At 42.4% G+C, this 27,689-nt stretch overlaps 1 protein-coding gene across 6 annotated transcripts in view; it reads right to left on the bottom strand.

Annotated features, from left to right (window-relative positions):
* LOC131741133 (carboxyl-terminal PDZ ligand of neuronal nitric oxide synthase protein) overlaps positions 1-27,689 on the bottom strand; it is a 307,112-nt gene that overhangs the window by 70,909 nt on the left and 208,514 nt on the right. For 4 of the 6 annotated variants that reach the window (XM_067039975.1, XM_067039951.1, XM_067039971.1 and 1 more), the window contains exon 4: positions 18,867-18,940. In XM_067039975.1, coding sequence (XP_066896076.1) covers positions 18,867-18,940 — 74 coding nt within the window. The remainder of the gene's footprint in view (positions 1-18,866; positions 18,941-27,689) is intronic. The other 2 variants (XM_067039957.1, XM_067039943.1) reach the window with 1 other exon arrangement.

Here is a 27,689-nt window from a genome sequence, read left to right as displayed (position 1 = left end):
GCAAGAGGGTTCACTTTTCTCCACACCCTCTCCAGCATTTATTGTTTGTAAATTTTTTGATGATGGCCATTCTGACTGGTGTGAGGTGATACCTCATTGTAGTTTTGATTTGCATTACTCTAATGATTAGTGATGTTGAGCATCCTTTCATGTGTTTGTTGGCAATCTGTATACCTGCTTTGGAGAAATGTCTGTTTAGGTCTTCTGCCCATTTTTGGATTCAGTTGTTCTTTTGATATTGAGCTGCATGAGCTGCTTGTAAATTTTGGAGATTAATCCTTTGTCAGTTGCTTCATTTGCAACTATTTTCTCCCATTCTGGGGGTTGTCTTTTCATCTTGTTTATGGTTTCCTTTGCTGTGCAAAAGCTTTTAAGTTTCATTAGGTCCCATTTGTTTATTTTTGTTTTTATTTCCATTTCTCTAGGAGGTGGGTCAAAAAGGATCTTGCTGTGATTTATGTCATAGAGTGTTCTGCCTGTGTTTTCCTCTAACAGTTTGATAGTGTCTGGCCTTACATTTAGGTCTTTAATACATTTTGAGTTTATTTTTGTGTATGATGTTAGGGAGTGTTCTAATTTCATTCTTCTACATGTAGCTGTACAGTTTTCCCAGCACCACTTATTGAAGAGGCTATCTTTTCTCCATTGTATATTCTTGCCTCCTTTATCAAAAATAAGGTGACCATATGTGTGTGGGTTTATTTCTGGGTTTTCTATCCTGTTCCATTGATCTATATTTCTGGTTTTGTGCCAGTACAATACTGTCTTGATTACTGTATCTTTGTAGTATAGCCTGTAGTCTGGGACCCTGATTCCTCCAGCCCCATTTTTCTTTCTCAAGATTGCTTTGGCTACTCAGAGTCTTTTATGTTTCCATACAAATTGTGAAATATTTTGTTCTAGTTCTGTGAAAAATGCCATTGGTAACTGATAAGGAGTGCACTGAATCTGTAGATTGCTTTGGGTAGTATAGTCATTTTCACAATGTTGATTCTTCTAATCCAAGAACATGGTATATCTCTCCATCTGTTTGCATCATCTTTAATTTCTTTCATCAGTGTCTTATAGTTTTCTGCATACAGGTCTTTTGTCTCCTTAGGTAGGTTTATTCCTAGATATTTTATTCTTTTTGTTGCAGTGATAAATGGGATTATTTCCTTAATTTCTCCTTCTGAGCTTTCATTTCTTGCATAGGAATGCAAGAGATTTCTGTGCATTAATTTTTGTATCCTGCTACTTTACCAAATTCATTGATTAGCTCTAGTAGTTTTCTGGTAGCATCTTTAGGATTCTCTATGTATAGTATCATGTCATCTGCAAACAGTGACAACTTTACTTCTTCTTTCCTGATTTGGATTCCTTTTATTTCTTTTTCTTCTCTGATTGCTGTGGCTAAAACTTCCAGAACTATGTTGAATAATAGTGGTGAGAGTGGACAACCTTGTCTTGTTCCTGATTTTACAGGAAATGGTTTCAGTTTTTCACCACTGAGAATGATGTTGGCTGTGGGTTTGTCATATATGGCCTTTATTATGTTGAGGTAAGTTCCCTCTATGCCTACTTTCTGCAGGGTTTCCATCATAAATGGGTGTTGAATTTTGTCAAAAGCTTTTTCTGCAGCTATTGAGATGATCATATGGTTTTTCTCCTTCAGTTTGTGAATATGGTGTATCACATTGATTGATTTGCATATATTGAAGAAACCCTGCATTCCTAGGATAAACCCCACTTGATCATGGTGTATGATCCTTTTAATGTGCTGTCGGATTCTGTTTGCTTGTATTTTGTTGAGGATTTTTGCATCTTTGTTTATCAGTGATATTGGCCTGTCGTTTTCTTTCTTTGTGACGTCTTTGTCTGGTTTTGGTATCAGGGTGGTGGTGACCTCATAGACTGAGTTTGGGAGTGTTCCTCCCTCTGCTATATTTTGGAAGAGTTTGAGAAGGATAGGTGTTAGCTCTTCTCTAAATGTTTGATAGAATTCGCCTGTGAAGCCATCTGGTCCTGGGCTTTTGTTTATTGGAAGATTTTTCATCACAGTCTCAATTTCATTGCTTGTAATTGGTCTGTTTATATTTTCTATTTCTTCCTGGTTCAGTCTCAGAAGGTTTCCAATCACACTTTAACAGTCTTCTGGTTTTATTTTTTAGGATTGGGAAAGGGGTGAGTTGGGAGGCCTGAGGTAGCCAGGTTTTTGTTTGTTTGTTTGCTGTATGCCAGAAGTTCTCTTACTGTCTGTCTCCCCACCACCCAGGAGCAGTTGCTGAGGGATTACAGTGCCTGTGGGGTGGTTGGCATAACCTTTGTTCTAAGGAATGCACGTCTTGCTCCGTATCCACACCCTCCCCCACCCCACGTCAGATTCTCTTGGGACACAGAACTGAGCAGTTTCAGAGCCTGTCCTTGAAGAGCTCAGAGTGTGCTGATGGAGTGAGACAGGAGCGGGACAGTGGAACAGAGCACTATGGACATGGTACTGGGGGAGCATGCAGCCAATGGCCTGTGAGCCAGGAAAGGCAGAGGGAGGGGAGCTGCTGCCTGAGCGACGTCTTGAAGACTATGTGGGAAGTGGCAGGGACTGTGGCATGGGGAACTGATCAGTCCGGGTCCTGGCAAGAAACGGGTAATTTGAGTCATCTGAGGAGAGTTTAATAAGGGACTGTTTACAAAGATGAGTGCAGGGAAACCTCAGAGGATACTACAGTACCCGTGGGAGCTCTCAGCACCCCAAGGCTTGAGGGGGCAGGGCAGTGAGAGGTCATCAGAACCCGGAGAGAGAAAGAACTGTGTGCCACCTGGCAGGAACTCTCATGACAGTAAAGAAGGCTGCTGATGCAGTACACACAGGCCAGCCTCCCCAGCCACCTAGCACTGCAGAGAGCAGATCTGCAGGAAGGAACAAAGAAAGCTCTGCATCACAGACACAGGAGAGGGAAGAACATTCCTTGCAAGGGAAACTGCACATAGAAAGGCAAGGAGTCACAAAACAGCAGTTTGCTTGGGCACATGGGACATGCTGAGGGACTGGCAGGAGATGGGAACAGAGGGAGGTCAGGGCCTGCTGTGCAGTGGGTTTCACCTTGGGGGCTCAGGGTACTGCTGGGGGGTCTGAGCAGGGGAATGATGTAGTTGGTAATAATGGAGGCATGAAGTGTACCTTGGAGGAGGACAGGAGAAGAAGGGAGGCCAATAAAGAGGTTACTGCCATACGGGATGTCTGGGGGAAGAGGAAGAATCTGGACCCAGGGCTTGCCAGTCAGAAGAGCTGGACTCAAATCCCTGCTCTGCTGCTTACAATTGTGAGACACTGGGTGAGTCTTTTATTTTATTTTTATTTATTTATTTTTTTTGAGGTATACGGGCCTCTCACTGTTGTGGCCTCTCCCGTCGCGGAGCACAGGCTCCGGACGCGCAGGCTCAGCAGTCATGGCTCACTGGCCCAGCCGCTCCGCGGCATGTGGGATCTTCCCAGACCGGGGCACGAACCCGCGTCCCCTGCATCAGCAGGCGGATTCTCAACCACTGCGCCACCCGGGAAGCCCTGGGTGAGTCTTTTAATCCTCAAGTTATAGTTTTGCCATCTGCAAACACGGGAGCTGTCATGAGAATGAGCGTTTGCGTAAACCAGGTGCCAAGCACAGGGCAGGGTGACTGACACACCCTGGAGTTATGCAGTGCACAGAGTTTGCAGCCAGACTGGTCAACCCAAGTCCAGGCAAGAAAAGCTGAAGGCCTAATTAAGGCACCGGCAGTGATCACAGGTAGCACATAGATTCAAGAGTCTTTTCACTGGATGTGAGAATAAGGAAGGGGAAGACTCTGAGTTGTGTAACTTAGGTGACTTGGTGAGTTGACTGAACATTAACTAGGTCAAGGGGCACAGAAACAGGAAAAAGTTGAGGGGACAGGGAATGAAGAAAAGGAATGTGGTTCTGAACATGTCAACTCTCAGGGGCCACCAAAGCACTCAGGCGGACTTGCCTATGAGACAACTGGAAACAAGGGATCGAGGAGAGAGGCAAGACTTAAGAGTCATCAGGACTCAGAGGGTGGCTGAAGCCATGGGAAATATGAGATACCCTGAAAGAAGTAGAACGAGAAGAGAAGGGGTCACCGAGAGAATCCCATTAACAGTATCCATTTAAATGGAGCACAGAACAGGGAGAGTCAGCAAAAAAAAAAAAAAAAAAAGAGCAGGAAAAGACCAGGAGAGCAGAGGAAGAACAAGAGAAAACCATCATGGAAGCTGAGGGAGGAGAGAGACTCCACGGTCCACAGCACTAAGTGCTTCAGAGAGAATGAATGGGATGAGGCCAGACAGTGAGCCAGAGACTTCGTAACTAAGGCATCCCTGGTGAACTCAGCGAGGGCAGCCTCCATAGGGAGGACAAGAAGCCCAATTATAATGAGCTGAAAAATGAGTGGGGGTTTTGGAAATATATACAGCAAATGCAATCATTCCAAAAAGCCTAGCAGTGAAAGAGCAAGATAGGACGGTAGGCTGCGGGAGAATCATTTCTTTTTAGGATGGTGAAATCTGAGCCTATTTATAGGCTAAAAAAGGAACAAAACAGAAATAGCCTCCAGGTTGAGGGGAAATACAGAGAAAATGATGGCTCAAGAAACAGAGACAGCAGAAGACCGGGTCCAACTGGAGAAGCTCACCTCAGAAAAGAGGCAGCAGTGCTTCCTCTGGGTCAAGAGGGCACCGCCTGTGAACCTGCTGCACAGGGGGCCGTCGACCCCGGGCTTGGCTCCCTCCCCACTTCCTAGAGAGCACTGCAGTGGCCTTTCTGAAGTAGCTAAGCCTTTCCCTGGCAGAGAGTTGAGCTTGATGTGCAAGTAGGAATGAGAGACTGGCTGAGGCAAGAGATTAGCGTAACTGATCTCTGATTAAAAGCAGAGGCTGTTTCACCTGCAACAGACCTGCATTTTATTGTCCATTACTTACTTCCCTTTCCTCGGGGTGAGGATGACTCCAAGAAAGAGACATGGATCAAAAGGAAAGCATGTGCAATCAGAAATATTTTGCTGCAGTCTTCTTAGGAGATATGTATGAATTCATCCTGACTGATGGCCTGAAGGACGATGCTCATGTAAATACATGGGGTGGGGAGGTGAGGAGGGAGGCCTGGCCAGGGACACTAAAAGCTCTCTGGGGACCCGGTTTATGAGCACTTGCAGTTTCAATCTTACATTTAGCTTGTCAAATTCCTCTTCATCAGCTAAGGCATCTGACAGGCTTAATTGTTTCCATAGGGCTTTGTCCTTCCCATCAGTGAACAAAGGCAGTTGGGAGGGATTTGGGTTTAGCTCTTTTAATAAAAGAAATACTTCTTAACACACTTATACACACACATAAAAATAGATGTGTGTGCATGTGTATTATGCGCATGTGTGTATATATACACGTGTGCGTACACACATACACACACACATAGTTTTTCTTTTGTTATTAGTGTTTTGGGAATATGGATAGGTAGATCTGACTACTGGCCTGCTGCTGGCATGGCCACTCCAACTTTGGAAGGAAATGCACCAGCAATACCTCACCACCTCCAGCCATCAATGCCATCTTCAACAACTGATTATGTGCCAATAGGAGACGATGAGGGAAAACGAGCCCATGTGCAGATCACGACCATCAGGGGTTGCCCTTCTGAGGCTCTTCCCCTCCAAAAAACCCTTTACTGGGGCCATTATTAAAAACAAGATGAACACATTTACTGTTCATTATGGTTTCATTTCTCCCATCCACCCTCTGATAGTTACAAGACAAACTGGACAACAGATAAAGTCAAAAACCAAGATAATCAAAAAAGGACCATCAACCCCTCAAGCCAAGAGCCAATGCACAGCAATAAGAGAGGGCGGGGGCCAGCATCCTTGGCCAACTTGAGGAGGGAGCAGGTATATTTTCAAAGGCAGCCTTGCCTTGTGGTTAATCCCACAGCATGAAGAGATGCTGGGTTCTCTCCCGAAGCAAAGCTGAACAAGGCCACTTGACTGCTCATTTCTCAGTGTTCTCAACTGCAGTGCTGCCTTTTCAATAGTCATTTGTGTGCTGTTCATTATGTCCTATTAGAACAAATGTTCTGAAGTTCTAATGTTAATATTTTTTGTCACCTTCCCCAAATATCTTTACATGAGTCATGTTGAGGGCTCAACAAATGCTTGCAGGTTGGTTGGTTCATCAATCCATCCATCCATCCATCCATTCATCCATCCAATCCTGGATAAAGGTCTATAGAATGAGTGTACCCACTTACTGGGAATTTCATAAAGATTTAAGAAATCAATTTGATTTAACAAATATGATTTGAGCACAATTATGTACAAGGCAGTTGTCAAGGAGACATAAAGATGAATAAGATGTAGCTCCTACTAAAAAATACAAGACAGGTAAACAAATAACTACAGTACAAGGATGAGCTCCAAAGGAGAAATAGAAATTAGATCCCCACTGTGGGAGTGAGTATGAAAGCAGGAAAGAATTCCTGGTGGACGTGTATTTAAAATAAACCTTGAAAGATGAGTAAGAACTTGACAGGCAGAAATGTTAAACCAAACACACAGAAGTCAATTAATCATGATTTGATCATGACTGCCACCAGCAACTAGGAAAGGCTGTACCTCCTCAATAAGTGCTTCTCAGAGTCTCCTGATAAAGGATGTGGGGACTTGCAGACAGTTTAGCTTTTCTCATTGCAAACTTCCTGAATTCTATGCATTATCCTCTGGACCTCCCAGTCAGCCTCACCTCCACAGTTTGAGGTCTGTGCTACCAGAAAGGAAGACCAGGCTCACAATGGCTATACTCTTAGAGGTGGGACACCACCACCCTTCCTCCAAACTGTGCCAAGACACAAGGAGGGGCCCACAGAGGGCTTCCCAGCCAGGCTGGTGGACAGGGCACTGCCACATAGCATCTAGCCTGGTGTGTAGTGCAGAATGCCCAGCTGTCACTGTGGGATGAGCTATGATACTGTCCTACAACAATCCTAGAGACTATCTATTAATATTAAGGGCTAGTAGACAGGGGCTACAGCTCTGACTCAAGAGCAATCTTTTTTACTTGCTTTTGGTGTTAAGGTTGGTCACACAATAATCCTCACACACTAGTGTGAAACACAGACCCTATGCCAACTTCCCCATATCCATATAAATCCAGGACACTCAGGACATCATAAGGTCTCCTCTTACACAAATCCTTTCCCCTTACGTGATCTGAAACCCACCAACACAAGATTAGTTTGTTTTGAATAAGATGACTCCTCTAACAACATGCAAATACCTCCTGGGAAACTAAAGTAAAAGCTATCAATCATTCAAGCATTAAATTACTAAGAAAGTTAAACTGGTTTATTTACTTTTCCTCCCACAGTAGGACTACCAATTATAAATCTTCCTAGCTTGGGATGCAAAATATTCAAAGAGGCTTATAATGCTTATTGGCACCAGGGGTCTCACCTTGGAATTGACAAACCTCAGGACTATGGGTTCCATGAATTGACAGAAAAATCAAAATTTTGCAAGTATATACAAGAATTAATTTTTCCAGGCAGAGAATCCAGTTCTCACCATATTCCCAAAGGTGTCTGTGTCCCATAAAAGGTCAAGACCATCCAATGGACACCCAGGTAAGTGCCTACTTGGTAGCAAGAAGAGAAGTCAAGGGGAGAAGTGCTGGTTTTATTGATACACTGCACATACTTTCCCATCTGAGACTCTTCAATGCTTTGCACAAACTCTAAATTGATTCTCTTTATGTATTCAAGGAGAACAGGAAGCACAGAGTAATGGAATTTGAAACTAGGCAGTCATTTAGTAATAGAACTGGGACCAGGCCTGGTTTCCCTGTTCCCCTGGTTCTTCCTCCACAGGGAAATTCCCTCCCTGCTAGACAGTGTTTAATAATGTGAAGTTTTCTAAACTTGGCCAAATTGAATTTTCCATCATTATTAGTGTAAAAGATGCCCTCTAAGGCCTGGCATAGAGAGACTGATCCAGAGGTTTAACTTTGATCATGCCGGTGTCCGTCTTCAGTTTTCTGCTGTGCACATGTATACACTGTGGCTGGCTTCATGCCTCATTTGGGCTGTGCTTTTGGCCATCAAGCAGGGCAGAGAATAAGGCCACCAAGAGGATAAGTAGGCTTAACAGCCTTTTTGAAATGAACATTTTAGTGCAGCAAACAAGTGAATCAAGCCTGCCCTAGCTTTGACATGCAGTATTGATTGAGCACCTACTATGTAGTAAGGATCCTTCCAGGCAGTAGGGATACAGTAGCACACAAAACAGGTGTGGTCTCTGCTTTCATGGAGCTTAGGCTTAAGTGTTACCATGACAAAAATTTCCACCCTTTTGCCATGATTGAATTTAATAATCAAGCACGATCCACCAGAGGCAGAGAGCAGATGTAAAACTACCAAAGATTCAAGCTGAAGTCACTAGGATTTTTTTTCTCCCCCCACTCCTCAAGAAAGAGGATTCTCCCTTATTTACTCTCTATATTCAGACTGTCACTAGTCTGAATGACCCAAGGTTACAATAGCTCACAGACTGACCCCTTTCTATGCTGTCTTTATATGACATCCTTTTATATGGACACTCTTCCCATTATCCTCAGATTACAGGCAGTCTTTCCCTTGTTCACCTCCCTGACACGAGTCTCTTCACATCTAGGGTACGTTGCATTCCATGCCACACTGGTTGCCCTAAAACATCACTTTCACTTTGGAACTCTGAGTCAAAGCCCTCATGGGAAAACTGTAAGTATGGATGTGGAAGCAAGTCTTTGATACACTACTGAGAGAAAAACAGGCTCATGGTAGAACTATACACAGAATATCAGATTTTGAAAAAACATCTGAGTGTCTATATTTGCATACAGAGTGGTACTATAAGGAACAGATGTTGATGGAAGGGAATTTGACTTTTTCCTTTATAAAACTCTGTCACGACTTTATTTTTAGTAACAAACATGTATTATTTGGTCATTTTAAAGCTCACACCTCAGGCATATTCCCCTGAGCCTTACCTGCAAACTGTCACAGAAAGGAGGGGTCACTGTGAGGACCCTGAGGAGGTGAGCTCTCAGGAGGTGAGCTGTGCCTTACCAGTCTCTGCATTCCTGATGCTTTCTACACAGTGCATGTGATGACCTTGAACTCGAAGAGATCAAAGACAAGGAGGAAGGAGAGAGGAAAACAGTCTTGGATGCGCCTGCTAACAGGAGCATGGGACACAGAGCCAGAGAATGAATTATGGGTCTGCAGTCCCTTGCTGGAGACTCACAGTCTATCCTAGGTGTTTACTGAGCCTTCCCAAGCACAAGGGACTTTATCAGCCTATAAAGATTAAAGTGCAGAACTTGCTTTTAAGGAAAGATAAAGAATGGTGAAAGATAAAAAATGCATATAACTATGTAGGTTTGAAAGCAAACAAAAGAGAAGGAGCCAGATAAAAATGAAACAAGAGGAGAAGGAGAGGTGGCACTGCAGAAGAACCTAGGAAATGCTGCTGTATCTGGAGATGTGGAGAGCACAGACAATAAACTTGGAGGGAACAAGTTCTACCAAGTGATGGAAATCAGTGTCAGACTACAAGGAACCGCAGGATGGCAGGCACTGGTGAGGACACGCTCAGTGCTTTGGGAGGAAGCCGAGAGTGGACAAAAGATGTGCCCTTGAATGGGGTTATCAGGACTGGGGGAGGTTATTTCAGGACAGGAGAGAGCGGAACACATTGCTAGGGAGAGAGGGCGAGCCCAGGGAAAAAGAGATGGAGTGGTTGGGGGAAGGGTAGGCATGCTCACGGTGCTGAAGAAACAAGTGAAGATGGGTCTCAAATGCAGAGAGGCAGGGGACAGAGCAACAGAGGGCAATGACACAAAGATGTTTGAAGAAGAGGAGGAAACCTGAGGAACCTCCCAGAAGATGGGGGTCACCTAAGGAGAGTGAAGATGTACCAACAGAGCTGACAGGTGGAAAAGGTCTTGGCACGTTAGCAAGTGGAATTTCTACCAGGGACAAATAATGGATTGCCCTGGGGAACTAAGTGAAGCCAGAGAGCATGAATGATTTTCCTTCCCCTTCTTAGTTCATAAGCTTCTCCATGCATAAAATTGGGTGAGTAATCCCTACTCATGCATATCTATAAAAAGACACTGCCTGTGAAAGGTTCTGGAGCTAGAGGGAATAAAAACATCAACTCTACCTGAAACATCCGTCACGACGAGAGTGATGGACATTCATAGCTTTCAGATGGGCTGGTCCAGAAATGATATGAAAAGAAGTTAGGTAGAGATTGATAGGCTGGGCTGCTTCCAGATTCCTGGTTATCAGTTTTCCCAGTTTAGTAGAGGCCCTTCAAGAAACTCACACAATGGGAGGATGAAGGAGGAGCAGACACTCATCCTTAGAAAAATAATATGGGAAGATGGAGACAGTCACCCTGTCCCTTGTAAATCATAGAAAGAACAAATGAGACATGCATGTAACAAAAGCAAAGAACTGGTTCCAGGTCCAAGTCTGCTCATCCTTCCCTGATCCTTCAGGACCCTTCATACCTCAGCACCCCCCTCCATAATCCAGTGACAATGGAGTGAAGGGAACACATGCCAGGGTTTGAGTTGGGGTCTTGGGTGTGTGGAGGTTTGAAAGAAGGGACCTCATAAAATAGAATTGTCTGTATCTGGGAGGTCTGTATCTGATTTTGGAGGGACAACATGGATTTTGGAGAGTCATCTTAAAGAATTCTGAGAGAGCTTTTTTTGGCTCCACAGAACAATACAGTAACCAATTACTATACAGTCTATCTTCTAATTATGTAATTCTATCTATATATCCTAAGTTAGGATAGTAACTAATTCCATTTAAAACGTCTTCAGAAATGCTGCCTAGGATTTTTTCTACCTTACTGTCATAATAAGAAAGTATTAAAGGAGTACTTTCTAAGCTTCAGCACTTAACTTGACTCACCATATTCTTAAAGATAATTCACTATGTTCTGTCTTCCATTTTTGCTATCAGCCTGTGTTCCTTTGTAGACAGTATATTTTTCCCCTCCAGATTGTTTTTAAAATCGTTGTCTTCCACACTCTGTAGTTTCATTACTATCAGTCTAGAGTTTAAGAATCAATTTCTTAAAAAAATAAAGAATTTCTTTTTCTTTACCTTGTTTGTAATTTGATACGCTTCCTAAATCTGAGGATACTCATGTTTCCTTAATTTTGTCTGGCTTGATCATTTAAACTCTTGACTGTGAACTAAGTTAAACATACTGCATGGGGTGCTTGACTACCCAAGAAATCACCAAGTATCACACAGTAGGTTTATCAATCCCCAAGAGAGAAAATATTTCATTTACCTTAAAATCTAGTTTTTTTGGTCCTTCAAAATGTCCTGAATTGTGGTATATCAGTTTGAAATGATCAAAACAATCATATGAAGGCAAATAAATGAGTGGGTTTGTCTTGAGAGGTGGAAGATGCTGAGTGGAGTAGTAAAACAGAAAAGACGAAAGCTCAGGAGGCAGGCAGTTCTCCAAACATTTACTAGTTATGTGGTCATGGAAAAGTTATCTAATGTCTCCGAAGTTTAATTTCTTCATCTTAAGAATGGGAATGACAGATTCTACCACTTGGAGTTGTTGTCAGGATTGAGGAAAACATACGTCAAATCTCATCTGCCTATAGATTTAAGGGTAGGAACTATGTCTTGCTCACCACTTGTATCAGTTATCAATTTCTTGCCCTTTCAATACATGCTCTGTGATAATGGGCAGAATTATTTTATGTACTCACTCCTTTACAGTAAGCGGGCTATTCGAATTTCTCTGTATAATGGAAGGACACTGCAGGAGGAAAGGGCTTCTCTTGCTGGTTGCAGCTGCTGTACAGCCCATCAGCAGGACATCTGGTGGTGGTCTGTCCCAGCCACGTGGCCCAGAATATAGATCTTCAGCGACCTCACATTCCCAGTGTGGCTGGGTGAGTCCCACCTACCTACAGCCCTCCCCGCAAAGATCCTGAGCATCCCAAGCAACCCATCCACAGTGACACCCCTATACTCCCTCTGTGTGCCCACCGACCAGCTGCACTTCTCCTGCACCCAGCCCCTGAGGGTTGCTTCTTGTTTTCCAAGCAACTGGGGACCACTCTGGTCTAGGCAACCCAGTGAGCTTCTCTTCCATCCAGATGCTGCAACACATCCTCCACAATGAAATCTGAACTCCAGCCCAGGAGAGGGGTCTTCCTCCCCAGATTGGTCCTCCTTTTTGTACTCTTCTTCAGCCCCAGAGGACTCTTAAGACTGCTCTTTACATCTTGAAGATGTTACAACTTAGTAATTCTTCATAATCCTTCTCTTATTTAAATCGTGTATGAGTTCTGTCTCCCACTGGATCCAGACTGATAAATTATTGCTTTCCTCAGTGCCTAGTACAATGACCAGCAATGCACATCAGCTCTCCATGCATTCTTTCCTCCCTTCCCCAGTTAGCCTTGAATAATCTGTGACTTGCTCAAAGTCAAAGCATAGCTCCATGTGGAGGGCCAAAACTAGAATGCACTTTCTCTGATTTCTAATCATCTCACCAACTGCTTAGATGCCATTTATTAATGCCATTTCTGGGGAATGGCTGGAAACCCTATGAGGCCTCTACCTGGTTTGATCTTTTATACTCAAAACTGGAGAATTACTTCCAGTCTGTCTCCTGAAGACTTCAGGTTAATTTACTTCCTCTGGTCACCCTCCCTCCCACAAAAAAAAAAAGGATTTTTGTTTGTTTGACAATCTGATCCCTAGCATGAAGAACATAAATGTCCTAGAGACTTTTTTACCCAAATATTTTAATTCTATTAGTGCCCAGTAAGACTAAAATGTAGAAGACATCAAGGCAGGGAAACTGAAATTCAAAAGCACAGTGACTTCTGTAACAGTACAACCACTCCAGTGCTATTTTTGAACTTTAAAAAAAAATAAGCATGCCCTTTAAAACAGAAAAGGAAAAATAAGTGTATTAACTAAGGAAGTGAAAATAAAGAAAAATAAAAACATGAAGTCTACATTTTCCAAGCTTTCCCATTTTATTCAACAGCCTTATCAGTGACTTGGATGAAAATATTAAAGTTTCACTTAACAGAAAACAAAGAGGAATAGTTAGCCTGTTACTAGAACCTGCTGTGATGGTTTATACTGGGTGAACTCAGCTAAGCTAGAACTGTGTATCTTGGTATTCTCTTCCCTGTAGAACTGCACTTTAGGATTGCTCACAAGAGAAATTTGTGGGGGATTTAGGAGGCAGAAATGAAGTAGCCATGATGCTCTGAAGGTCATCACTCGTTAGAGGCAGGAAAGAATGAACATGGAGGTGCTAGTGAGTTGCAATTTGCCTTCACTCTTCTGTGCCCCATATCTGGCTGTCCTTCATAACTGTCAGCCCTGCTGAACAACAGTGAACCCAGGACTGCCAGCAGAAGCTTCACTGTAAACTCAAAGGCAGTAGCCATCAAGGGCCTTCAAGCCATCAAATGCCTTTCACAGATATTTGCACCTGTGCCCCTTCACAATTCCACTCTAGCACACAAGCGCACCTAGAATCCTGGACACTCTTGACTTCTAGCACATACCAGGGCTGGCTCATGACTCCCTTTTGGTCGTTTTTGGACTTCTACTTCCCAGCTCCCATCACAACTGTGTAGGTCTAAATCCTATAACAAATTCCTTATGCCATAACACTCATAGTTGCCTGCTTCCCTGATTCACTCTGATTCATAAGAATCCAAAAACTATGAATAATGGGTTCAAATGAAATATATCTAATTTAACAATGGTATACGTAAAGTTCTGTATTTAGGCTAAAAAATAAAACAGAGAAAACTACAGAAATAGAGAATGATTTAAAAATCTTGATTGAAAGCAATTACTGTGAATATCTTAAGGATTCTGGACAATAAATCCATCACGACCTAGGACCTAACACAGTTTGTTTAACAAATAAAAATACAGTATGATCTAATTCTTAAAAAACAAATGCAAAACTCCATATCATGAGGGTAACACTGTGTCTCTATAATTTACACTGATAAGACAGCATGAGATATTGTATTAAATTCCAACATATTTTACGAAGAAATATGATGTTTTGAAATTAGGAAGTCTAGAAAAAATATAATAAAGAATGGCTTCAGAAACTGTAGCGAAATAAGATCTATGTATATGTAAGTCCAGAGAAGAGAGCTAGGATAAATGGATGAAAATTACATAAACAAAGACATTTGCCTTCACTTAACAAAGACCATAATAGCAAATACTGTAGAGAAATAGAGCCATCCTGTAATGGAGGGCAAAATGGACTAGATGTTCACCACAGTACTTTAACCTCTTAAAGTTCATGATTTTAAAAGTTACATGGGGTTCAAGGAGGGGGAATAAGGAGTTTGTACATAATGGGTACGAAGTTTAGAGTGATGAAAACATGTTGGAAACACTGCTGCTGGTTGCACAACACTGTCATTGTAATTAAGGCCACTCATTTGTATACTTAAAAGGGGATAAAATGGCAAATTTTATGTTATATATATATATATTTCATCACAATTTTAAAAACATGATTCTATTATTCTAGGTGAGAGATGCAAAAGACCCAAATTGAAATTTTGACTTAATAAAAAACAAAATGTTCATTACTGCTGTGGCAAAGTCCCTTCTTTTGACTAGGAAGAATATGTTATACCATAAAGGAGTTTTCCTAATGTGAAAGCTGCAGTAATCCTGTGTTTCATCAAAGGCACAGCAACTATGTATTCTTCAGCAGTGCTACTGAATCCACCTAGAGTGGTTCCTTAAGGGCAGAAAAATAATTGTACCCAGGAAAAAGCTCATTTGTAAGTGTTACTATATTATCATGATAATAAATGTTCTTATTGATGATAAAATGGGAGACATACAGTTTAGAAAAAAGTCCTCTTTCATCTACCCTTAGCAAATAGATATACAAATACACACACACACAGACTAAAGCACCCACAATTTAATACATGAGGGGGAAAAAGTATCTAGAAAACTGGAACAGCATTCCTTTGTTCATAAACACAGGTTGCTAAAATTTGACAGATTAGGAAGATATCCACAAGAAATCTACAACCAAAAAGTCTGCTGCTTGGAGGCTGGCCAAAGAAAAATTCAGTTTAAGATTTCTTTGATGTTTTCTACTCCCCACCAAAAACCATTTTTCTTAAAAATGAATGGAAAAAGATATACCATACTAATACTAATTGTAAGAAATCTTTGAAAAATAACAAAGTTGGAAGAGTGAGACTACCTGATTTCAATTTTATTAAGCTACAGCAATCAAGACACTGTGCTACTGGTGTCAAGACAATTAGATAAATGGAACAGAATAAAGAGTTCTGAAATAAACCACACAGATGTGGATAACTGATTTTCAACAAAGGTACTTCAGTGGAGAAAGAATAGTCTTTTCAACAAATGAGGCTGGAACAACTGGACATTCATTTGCCAAAAAAAACCCAAACTGAAACAAAACAAAAACCCCCAGAAAGAACTTTGATAAATCCCTCACACCCTATAAAAAAAATTGGATCAAAATAGATCATACACCTAAACGTAAAGCCTAAAACTATAACGCTTCCAGAAGAGAACACAGAAGAAAATCTTTGTGTCCTCGAGTTAGCAAAGATTTCTTAAATATGACACCAAAAGGACAACCCATACACTTTAAAAAATGATAATTTGAACTTCTTCAAAGGACACTATTAAGATAAAGACAAGCCAGACTTGGATAAAATATTTGCAAATCATATATCTGATAAAGGACATGTATCCAAAATTTATCAGGAACCCTCAAAATTCAATAAAAAGAAAACAAAACACCCCAATTTAAAATGGGCTAAAAGATTTGAACAGATGCTTCACAAAAGATATACAAATGGCACATATGATGGAAAGATGCTCAACATCATTACTCACTAGGAAAACACAAATTAAAACCACAATGATATACTACATCACACATATTTGCAGGGCTAAAAATAAAAAGACTGATGATACTAGATGCTGGCAAAGATGTGAAGAAACCGGGACTCTCAACCACCGCTAGTGGTACAACTGCTTTGGAAAACAGTTTGGCAGTCTCATAAAAAGTTCAACAGGGACTTTCCTGGCGGTCCAGTGGTTAAGACTCCACGCTTCCACTGCAGGGGGAGCAGGTTTGATCTCTGGTCAGGGAACTAAGATCCCACATGCCACAGGGCGTGGCCAAATAAATAAATAAATAAAAATTTTAAAAATAAAGAGATGCACTTTAAAAACCACTCCGATATTCACCAACCAAAAAGATAATCACTTAAAATTCACTTAAAAAAAAAGTTCAGTGTACACCTAACAAATAATCATTCATTCTACTCCTGGGTATTTACCCAAGAAAAATAAAAGCATATGGCTATACAAAGACTGTATATGAACAGTCACAGAAGTTTTCACTGTAAGAGTCAAAAACTGGAAACCACCACAATGTCCATCAACATGTGAATGGCTAAGCAAATTGTGTTATATTCATACAATAGTAATAAAAAGGGATAAGCTACTTATATATGCAATGGCAAGGAACGCATCTTAAAAAAATGGAAGAAGCCAGGCCTAAAAACAGTGGGGGTATATTGTACATATGTATACTGTACACTGTATGACTCTGTTTATACAAAACTCACGAAAATACAAACTCATCTCTACTAACAGAAGGGAGATCAGTAGTTGCCTGGGGACTTGGGGGGCAGGAGGGAGATGCAGCAGGGAGGGAGAGAAGGAAAGATTAAAACAGGGTACAAGGAAACTTCTTGGGGAGACATATGCTCAGTATCTTGACTGAGGTGATAGTTCTAGAAGTGTACACATATATCAAAACTTACCCAATTATTCACTTTAAATATGTTCAATTTTTATATGTCAATTATACCTCAATAAAGCTGTTATAAAAAATAAAAACAGCTTATTTGAGATATAAAACTTTGGAGAAAGTTCCTTCTTTCAAACCAGGAAAAGGCAAGATTAAAGTTCATGACCACCATACCACACAGAGGTCGCTTTTGTATGGATATGATGTCACTCTAAAAAAAAATAAAAACAAAAAAAACAAGAAACACTTCCTTTTACAAAGCGCAAATGATAGAGGTTTGCCCATTCACATCCTTCAAGCCCAGTTCCGACACAACTTGTTTCTTAAAGCTTTTCATGATCACTCAAGTAGAAAGTGATTATTCCCTCCTGTGAATCACCAAACCACTTATGTTAATTTTCAGATATTAATTCAATACATTTATCCATCCACCCGTCACACATTTACTAAATGCCTCATAGAGAACAGACACAGGCTTGGTGCTAGAAATACAAAAGTGAGTTGAACATAGTTCTTCACTTGCAAGAGTCTCACAATGCAGTGGCAAAAGACAGATTCATTTTGAAGTAGCAGTAACTGTAACAAGTATTTCAACAAACACAAGTACAACAGAAACACAGAGAAAGAAATCCATTTTGTCAGACACACTGTCTTGTACCACAATGATTTGTTCAGGACTCCATTTCCCTACTAGACTAAAGCTTCCTGAGAACAAGGGACCATAACTTATTTTCGCCATCTACTAAATTACCTAGCACAGTACCTGGGATGAGTGTTCTAAATATGTATACACATTTGAATGAATGGAAATTCCATTTCACAGGCAGCTACTCTTTGACTTAGCAGGGTCACCATGATGCCAACTTCTCAGGTGAGTTCCAACCTTAATTCACTTTGGCAACCAAGGCAAGTAATTTGAGAGGAGACAAAATCAAAACTTAAATCTAGCCCCCCCCCCAATCCCCAAAGAATAGCTAATATCCCTTTCCCCCCAGTGAAGAAGACAGGAAGGAGTAAGAGGTGGGGTAGGGCTTGGTCAGCGGAGATTTAGGACAGAAGAATGACACAGATGAATCAAGGCCCTGCGTGGGTCCCAGGAGGGCCCTGGCTTTGTGTATGTATTGCTATCACATATCCCTCTGTCCAGAGAGTACACATGAACGGCAGTCATCTAATCTGAATAGGAATACCAGTCTCATTGTAAGAGCAATTTCAATTGATTTTTTTTTTTTTTTTTTGCGGTATGCGGGCCTCTCACTGTTGTGGCCTCTCCCGTCGCGGAGCACAGGCTGCGTACGCGCAGGCTCAGCGGCCATGGCTCACGGGCCCAGCCGCTCCGCGGCATGTGGGATCTTCCCGGACCGGGGCACGAACCCGTGTCTCCTGCATCGGCAGGCGGATTCTCAACCACTGCGCCACCAGGGAAGCCCTTCAATGGATTTTATATGTGACTTTCTGCTGTCCCAACTGATCATAACCCCCTTATCTATGCTCAGTTTCTGAAGGGGCGGAAAGGAAGACAGAAAACTGTGGGGAATTATAAGTAGAGCGGAATGGGAAAACCCAGTTCTCTCATTTTTATCAACATATATGCAATTATGAAATTTCAGTTAAATTTTTTTTAAAAGTAAAAAAAAAAAAAATAGAAAGAAATTTCAGTTAAAAATAAAACCAGCACAAAATGAAAAGGTCTCAAGTGACAACTAAAAGACTTGCATTAAACATCAAGCAGATATCCTTCATAGTTCCCTTAGTGCTACTGAACATGAGAAGAATTTTCCTCTCTTTCTTAAAGATAGAGCAGACTTGCTCCTTGTACTTACATCTACAGAAATAACAGGTCTCAGGAGGGAAAAAGGAGAAATTTATTTTAATTTGTCTGGACCCACCATCCCAACAGATGGCTCCCAGAGAGGACAGGTGTACCCTGGGGACTGGGCTCTTACCTGTAGATAGGGTCCTGCATCACCAGCATCTTGCTCTCATCCCACGTCCACTCCTTTTTCTGTAATAAAAGAAGCTGTAAATGAATAAGTTAGGCTTGTCCTCAGCTACAGAACCAGGGCACACATTGAGCTACTAATGCTTATGCAAACACATGCATTTGCTTCTGGCCTTGTTCCCTCTAAGAGGCCTGGAGTCGATTGCTCCAAAAGGACAAGTGGAAAATGTCAAGTATCTGGTCTGATTAGTTTCCTTCAAGCACTTTAGGAGAGTGTCTCTCAAGGGTGCAGAGGGTAGGCAGGAGCCAAGCGGTCTCAGGAGACTGCAATCTAAATCATACTTTCATGGAGAAATCACCAAGAAAAAAAAAAAAGACCATACATCACTCCAGAGGAGCAGGAGACGCAGGGAGAACAAAAGGGAGAAGGGGTCATAGAGACTGAATGATGCCATCAAATGCAAATGATATGAGGACCCCCAGCCTCCCTCCCTTAAAGATGGGGAGAAAAGGCTGAACACAAGCCTGGCAAGCTAACTAGTACATTTACAGCCACCCATAAGAGGATACTCATCTGGTCTTGAACCTAACTTTCTGTGAACACAAAGGAGACAGATCCCTAAGCAGCTGGGGATGAAGACATGAACGAGGATGTAGGAAGGTGGTGGTGGGGGAGAGGATTCTGGGGCAGTACTGGAGACCCCAGATGCTTGATGAGGTCAGTAGCACCCCAACATGTTGAAGAAGCAGCCACCACATGCCCTCAGGTCCCACCCATAGGTGCAGGCACAGAGGATTCTGTTCCACCTTCACTGGCCTTTGTCACAGGGGCAATGCTGTTCAGGACACCTGGGGAAGAACACACTCAGCTCCCCATGGAAGAGAAAGGGGGTAGGGGGCTCATTACCAGCTGGAAGGGGTGAAAGTCCCTGCACTCGAGCCTGGAATCCCTTGTTACTCCTGGCAAAAGGGGAGTCTAGGCTTCCCACTCACAGCCTTTGCTGGCCTGGGTGGTGGGGAGCCCGTTTTTCTGTGTTGTCTGGCTGGAAGTTTTCTGCCTTGCTGTGCCGTCCCTTCCCTCCTCCTTTGGCTAGAGAGAGAGAGCAGGCTTTGTTGGGGTTCTCTGCCATATCCAGGTTGCAGGCTTCTTCAGCTCCGAGTCTGGGATACATGAGATTAAAACTAACCTCAGGGAGCTCACAGCTGCGTGATTCCTTGCGTCCCCAGCCAGTCTGCCTTGCCCCACCTTTACGTTTGTTTTACAGATAATGTCCAAGGTTTTTCAGTTGTACTTTAGCAGGAAGAATAGAGAAATGTGCACCCATCCAAAAAGTAAAAGTCTGGTTTGTATGTTTTTTTAAAAACTCCAGATGCCAGGGCTCCAACTCTTAGGAATCATTCATATGATGGGTCTAAGCTCACGTGAGGCCCAGGAAACTGCAGCTTTAACCAACATTTCAGGTGATTGTGATGTGACCCTAGGGTTGAAAGCCATTCTTCTATACCAAGCAAAAGGTATAAATTGAAACCCCCAACAGGAGGATCTCTTTCACGCACAGCATGGTCCTCTGGAGTCTCAGGCCTGGCACAGGAAGGGTTTCCTGACACTAAAGACAGCCAACCGATGGTGACCCCATTAACTACTATCCCTGGCCAAGGCCCACCCCTGGTGTTACTCAATAAACAGCCACTGTGAACTAAACACCTGGATGACAAACAGCAGAGGCTGCTCTGCTTCTGAGGGAATCAAGCCTCAGTTTTCTCATGTTCTTACTATCAAGAAAGGCTGCTCATAAGAGTCCTTGCTGCTCTGATGTAATTTTCAAAGTTAACACAAGAGCTAATAACTCAATGCACCAAAAAGTCCATAAAACTCTTGAGAAGCTGCCACACCCATTGCCCCTCTCGGAGGAAAGCAGCCCCAGAGAGGGTTCTTTCTGAGTGTGGGTGACTTGGCTCATGCTGCGTGCATCTGAGGAGCCATCCTTGCTAACCCAGCCGTGACTGACGGGGCTCAGGATCAGCACCCGACTGCACATGAGGAAGGTCAAGGGCCACGGAGGGGCTGGCCAGACCTGCCTAGTCCTTGAGCTCCACAATGAGAAGACCCAGTTCCACCCACTCAAATCCTCTCTTTGGAGACTACCAAGTCCTAGACAGAGCCTAGGCTGAACCCCCAGTAACGGTAGGTGGTTTTTGTGACCAGCTGCATACTTTCCACTCAAACAGACTGCATCGCTGAGGAAGAGGAAGCATTGTATGCCAGCCCATGTTTCCGCCTAGCCTGAAATAAGCCTCTGTTAAAGTTGATCTGGGCACGACTCTTCCTTGCAAATCTAAGGAATGCAACTAATACATTCATCAAAAAGAAAGAATAAAGAGGCAAAATAATACAGAATAAATATTTTTCTTTCTCTGGAAGACATGAGAAGGATGGAGAGACCAGACTCCCAGGGAACCTTGTGTTAATTTATTGAGGAACATCAGAAGGGTCCACAGCAGGCAGAAAATACTTTCCTTTTTAAAGTGATATCAGCATCTGTATAGAATATCCTGGCCAAAAATAATAAACATCTTTTCACTTACTTACTTACTAATTTTCCTTTTCTGAAAATCCCATTAAAATCCATTTAAGTAAAATCCATAAAATCCCATTAGATCTCCCTTTAAAGGTCTTGCAGTAATCCTTGCATGAGTCCATTCAATCTATGCAGGGATAAGGAAATTATCAAAATAACTCAAAGGGTTTGGAGGGTAGAAGGGACTCAACAATGTTTCAGTTATTCAAGAACCTAGGGCAAATATGGTTGGAGCATTTTAACCCAATATCCTCAATGCCTGAATGCTGCTCCAACACTTTGATAACTAAAGCCTCTCCATTCCTCCTTGCCACACACTCAATATCCTTCCTATCCCACCATCTTTCAAATAAGACCCAGAGCAGTGCAGTTTCTTGAGCAAGGTGTCCCCCTAGTTAATAGCCCAGTCAAGACTAGAACCAAGTTCTCCTGATTTTTTGACCCGTACAGGTACTCTGGTACAATTCAGAGTCAACATGGTATTATCTGAATAGCGTAACTCAGAGGGAGGCAATGCATGTCTTAAAAACTATTTGATTCTTCTCTTTGCTCTGACATTGTTTTACACATCTCTTCCATTTTTCAAATGTTGTAGAGAAAAAAACACACACACAAAGAGATCACCCCCTCCTCACTTTTCTATATGGAAACATTCTTCTAAGGAAAAAATTTTAGAAAAAAAAAAACGGTTAACGAGAGAAAGAAGACAGGAGGAAAAGCTACTGATCTACCTTTATGGGATTATAAATCAAAGTTGGCTTCGACCATAAAACAGAAACATATTATTGAATGGTAACTATAGCCAAACTCAGTTGAACTGTCCTCAGAAAACTCACACAGCTCCAAGTTACACCTGAAAACCATTCTTTTTTTTTTTTTTTTTTAGTGCTTGGAAATAAAGCCTTGGAGTTTTGGTAGCTAAGTGAGGAAATTTTCAGTTTTGCTACCCACTGTTCTCAATGAGCTATGGTCTCCAAGATATGCCAGGAAATGAAGACATTTCAAGTCCAAGTGGGAGTGGAAAAGGAGGAGGAGGGGGCGAAGAGAAGAGGAAAGGAAGAGGGGATACATCTTTAAAGCTGTCAGCACATCTTTGAGTGCTTTTGAGGGAAAGAGCACCCTTCACAACCGTACTCACTGCAAACAGCCCAGGGGGACCAGCAGGACTGATGGAGGCTGGTCTTCAGGCTCCTTCCACCTGAAGCCCAGGCTCAGGCAGGGTCTCATTGGTATCTCTGGTAGCACAAACAGTACCAGCATTGAGGCCAATGAGTGAGGCCCAGGGAGACAAGATCTACCTCCTCACTAGCTCCATAAGTATAAAGAAACGGGGGTAAAAATATGAGTGGGCAGCTCCTAGTGGAGCAGACTGATGCCCTTGGGGCAGCTGTCTGGCATTTTGCCATACATATACAGAATTGGGGTATCATTCCTTTCTCTTACTCTTTGTCCCCTCCGTACCTATAGAGGACACTCAAGGCACTGTTGAGCCTTTTAAGAGGCCTCTGAATTCTTTTATTAACCTGTCTCTCTCCATGCCTTTCCCTACCCCAGCAGTCTCCCCTTCCCTCCTCTTTTTCTTCTCTTTTAAAAATGAATTCCTTACTCCAAGGTAATCAAAAAGTTATGAGATGTAGAGAGTAGCTTCACTTGAAAGAAGGTTCTACTTCATATATTGGCTAGTAAAAAATTTCTGGAGAAAAGAAGATGTTATCACAAGAATGTGCCCCACAGACCTCCAATTACAGGAAGTTTAACTAACCAAGGGCCCCGGCTGCTGCATTCTGAAATCCATCATTACGAATGCACAGGGGCCCTGCCCCCAGACAATGACCAGTGTGCGGTGATCCTGAGGAAGCCCATTCCTAGGAGACACAGGGATCCTGTGACAGATGACTCTGGCTTCAGAACTCCCTGATGGCCCTGCCAAACCTTCCTCAGACCATGCTGTACTCTCAGAGACCTTCACCCAACCTTCTTGCCTTCCTTCCTTCCTTTCTCCTTCACTTGGAGTCAGACCCACACTGAAATCTGACAGCTATCCCAGTCTTGCCTCCCCACCTCCTCCCACAGGCATTTAATCCTGTCTTGGCATTTACTTGTTGGAGGACCTAGAATAACACAGAAAGTGAGAAAGTAAAAAAAAAAAAAAAAAAAAAAAAGGAAAGATATAGGAAAGTCATATTTAGCTGCTTCACTTTTTGTTCTCACAGGAAATTTCCCAGTTGATATGGGAAAAAAAAGTCCTTTCTGCCATTTAAGAACTTTATATATTGCTTCCTTGACACTATCAAAATTGATCTCAACTTTACAGACAAACAATGAGGCTCCAGAAGTTAACTTACTCCCCTGCAAGGTCATCTAGTCCAAGGGTAATTAAAGTCCAACCTGTCTACCTCTAGACCCCACGTTCTCTTTGCTACTCCAAGTGATGAAGTCAAAGGTTTTCACTCTCAACTGCCAGGAAGTTTTTCACTTTCAACAGAGGGAGAGGGTAACAGGGCTTTCAGGAAGTGCATGCTTTTATAAGACTGCCAAATGAGGTAAGCACATCCTTGAGTTTAGATTCTTTTCTTTATTTAATGAGTGCAAATATCCAGTCCTCCATGGAAAGTTACAGCCATTTTGTTATTCCAAAATCTCTTGCCAGGGAATATTATATGGGAACTGGTTCAGAGGTAGGTCTGCCTGGAACAGGGCCAAGAACAGAAAACAGAGTCAGGGACAATTATCACAGAGGTCCTTCCTCCTTTTGGAACCCAGAAATGGATATGGCATTTTTGAAGGCCTTCCCTAGGAACCCAAAAGTAGAGGAAGAATTTGTATTTCCATTTATTTCCTATCCCTACTGGAAACTATCAGTAGGCATATCACAAAGTCTGTCTGCTTTATCATTATTTATGCTCCTGAAAGCAATGGTGACTTCTCAAAAAATAATAAGAAAATTTTTTTTTTTTTTTTTTTTTTTGCGGTACGCGGGCCTCTCACTGTTGTGGCCTCTCCCATTGTGGAGCACAGGCTCCGGACACGCAGGCTCAGCGGCCATGGCTCACGGCATGTGGGATCTTCCCCGACCAGGACACGAACCCATGTCCCTTGCATTGGCAGGCGGACTCTCAACCACTGCGCCACCAGGGAAGCCCGAAAAAAAATTTTTTTAAATCACCTTGCAAAGGCCACATTAACTCAGCTTGGCAAGCCCTCCATGCCTCCAGACAGAATAGGATTAGCCTGAAAACACAGCTACCACCCATCTTAAGGTATAACCTATATAGATATAGAAAACACATTTCAAAACTGAAGTACTTAATAAGTTCCCACACAATGCACAAAATTCCTAATATGCCTGTTTTAAAACTAGCAGAAAACATGGTAGAAAGACGACTGGACTCAGTTTAGTCCTGGTTCCATAACTAGCTGGGTGACCTCAGGACCGTTACTGGGCCTCTCTTGTCCTCTGTTACCACATCTAATCAGACTAAAGCATTTCTAAAGCTCTTTCTCCCAAATTCTGGTTCTATAATTCTAAGTGCCTCCTTTTCTTACCCAAATAGATCTAAGTTGTATGTTTCTATAGGAACTAACAGTACTGTTTGAGCAGGAAACTAGTTTCCTTGTGATGTGATATCCCAGTGACAGGGTAAAGGCTAGAAGTTAAAGACACTGGATTAATTAATTAGGCATTTTCTATAGAGCAGTTTTTCTCTAAAGGATTCTGAAGAGATTAGTACACACACAGCAACATGGTAGTGGGAAGAACCCACTTGGGATCCGAACAAGACAGACCTGGTTCAAACCTCAACTTCACCACTGATGGGACTTGAGGTCTTGGGCAAGTTGCTTAATCATCTTCTGCAAACCAAGCCTTAAAACGGTACCTACCTCACAGGATGGTTGTGTGGATCTAATAAGTATACACTGCATCAAACAAGGCCTGGTAAATGGCAGGTGCTCAATATCAGTGTTAGCTATTATTGTTAGCTGTTCTCATTATCATCTTAGTGTGTAATTACGTTAATCAGCTTGCCCCCACTGGTCTTCTACCCTCTCAAACAGATGAAACAGAATTGGAAAAAAGACATGGTCCCTGGCCCTAAAAGCTCGCAGCCTATGGGGTAAAGAGACAAATAACTATAATGCAATGTTATAGGAGCTATGATAGAACTATGTATGCATATAGTATCATTCAAAATAGCTAATTTTGGGCTTCCCTGGTGGCGCAGTGGTTGAGAATCCGCCTGCCGATGCAGGAGACACGGGTTCGTGCCCTGGTCCGGGAAGATCCCACATGCCGCGGAGCAACTAAGCCCGTGAGCCATGGCCGCTGGGCCTGTGCGTCCGGAGCCTGTGCTCCGCAACGGGAGAGGCCACAACAGTGAGAGGCCCGCATACCGCAAAACAAAACAAAACAAAACAAAACAAAAAAACAAAAAAAAAAAACCAAAATAGCTAATTTTGCTGGAAAGGGTCCATATCTAATACCCCTATGTATCCTACCCAGTTCCTTGAACATGGTAGACACAGTAAATATTTGTTAATGAGAACAGTAGAGCCTTTCTAGAACAATGCTTTAGGCTATCCCAACAAAGTTACTGGTGTATATGAGAAACCACAAGAAACAGAGGCCCTTTAGGATCCTTTTGTAGAAAAATCCTTTGGATGAAGTTCAAGACTAATCTTCCTTATTCAGAAGTCCCCTCCCTCGCAAATGGTGCAATAGTGTGATTCCAATACTATAATAAATAATCATTATCATATACACAGGAAAGATCATAACTTGGGTCTAGATGGGAGTTGAAGAAAATATACTGATTGAGAAACAACAAAGTAAAGCCAATTATCTTAGTAGCTGAGTTCACACCACAAATACAACCTAAGATTCATAAGGGAATTTGAGATTCATTATCTGTTAGCATCAGTTCAATATAACAGCATTTTAGACACATTAATATAACCAAAAATATTTTTTTTTTTTTTACATCTCAGTAAGAGATGATCACAATATACTTGGCTACTGCCTGCGTTAGAATAGAGCACCTGAAGATCAGAGTCACTGAAGAAGTCCTATACATAAAGTTAGCAATTTCCACTGAGGCCTTTCTACGCTTGGGAAGGCTCTCATCCTTGTTTTATTTATTTATTTTTTTTAATGGAAAGATTGAAAGAGGAGAAAGAGGGAGAAGAATGTGACAGCCAAAAGTAACAAATGAGACTTCATTTGACCCAACTGCTAAGTACTTAGTTCTTCCTGATTTAATGACCATGATACACAAATCATGTTCATTTACCCAGCTAGCCAACAGCCAAAATCGTTGAAAACACACTACACGTACCAGGTGTCCAAGTGAGTGCTGAGCTTAAAGAGATGGCCCCTTCCCTTAAAACATTCTCTGGAGAGCAGGGAGTCCCTGTAAACATGCTTCTCCCCACAGCCCGGAGGCATACCACCATTCAACAGTCATGGACAGGCTAGGGAAAGAGGCGGCTTGGTGGCTGCTTTGGGAAGTGTTTAACCTCTGAGGTTCCCATCCTGCCTCAGAAGTTCAGGGGGAAGAAACACACAAACCTATTTGGCCTCTAGGGTCTGCTTTCTCTGTAGCCCAGGAGGTTCTCAAAAGCCTGAATAAGCACAGGTGACCTATACATACACATGCAAGCACCGAAAAGCACAGTGCCAGTGCTGGTGCAGAGTAATTGATCTGACAAGGGTAAAGTGATCACCTAATCCAACTCTTAATTTTATAATTGAAGCTCCAGAAAGCAAAATAACTTGCTTAGAACCACACAGTCAGAAACAGAAGAGCCAGGACTAGAATTCAGGTCTTCTCCTCTCAGCTGAGGCCTCCTTCCAGCATGCCACACTGACCCAGTAAAAAGCAACATGTTGGCCACGCTCTAGCCTTCCTGCATGCTGAATAGCAGCAGTGGCTGGGTCTTGAGGGACTATTTAAATAGATGGGCTAAAGCAGCAATAACTGTAACAAGAGGACATAAGGACACACAATGGGGCCGGATGCCACCTCAGCTGGAACTGAGAGTTATTCCTGCAACAGAATGGGACAACTTCTGAGGAAGCCGCCTCTTATCCCCTCCCCCACTGAACCCTGCTACTTGTCCACACTTGAATTTAAAGCATTTCCCAAGATCAAGACTCAAAAGTAAAGGTATCAAATGGGGGAAGGGGTATGAATGCCAGGATGACAGGAGATGACCCTTGTCACTCATGGGATACCAGGACTGAGCAAGCC

Source organism: Kogia breviceps, chromosome 1 (genome assembly GCF_026419965.1).
Source record: "Kogia breviceps isolate mKogBre1 chromosome 1, mKogBre1 haplotype 1, whole genome shotgun sequence".
In the NCBI taxonomy this organism is placed as follows: Eukaryota; Metazoa; Chordata; class Mammalia; order Artiodactyla; family Physeteridae; genus Kogia; species Kogia breviceps.
Note: the sequence above shows the minus strand (reverse complement) of the source record. Positions and strands in the feature narration are given on the sequence as shown.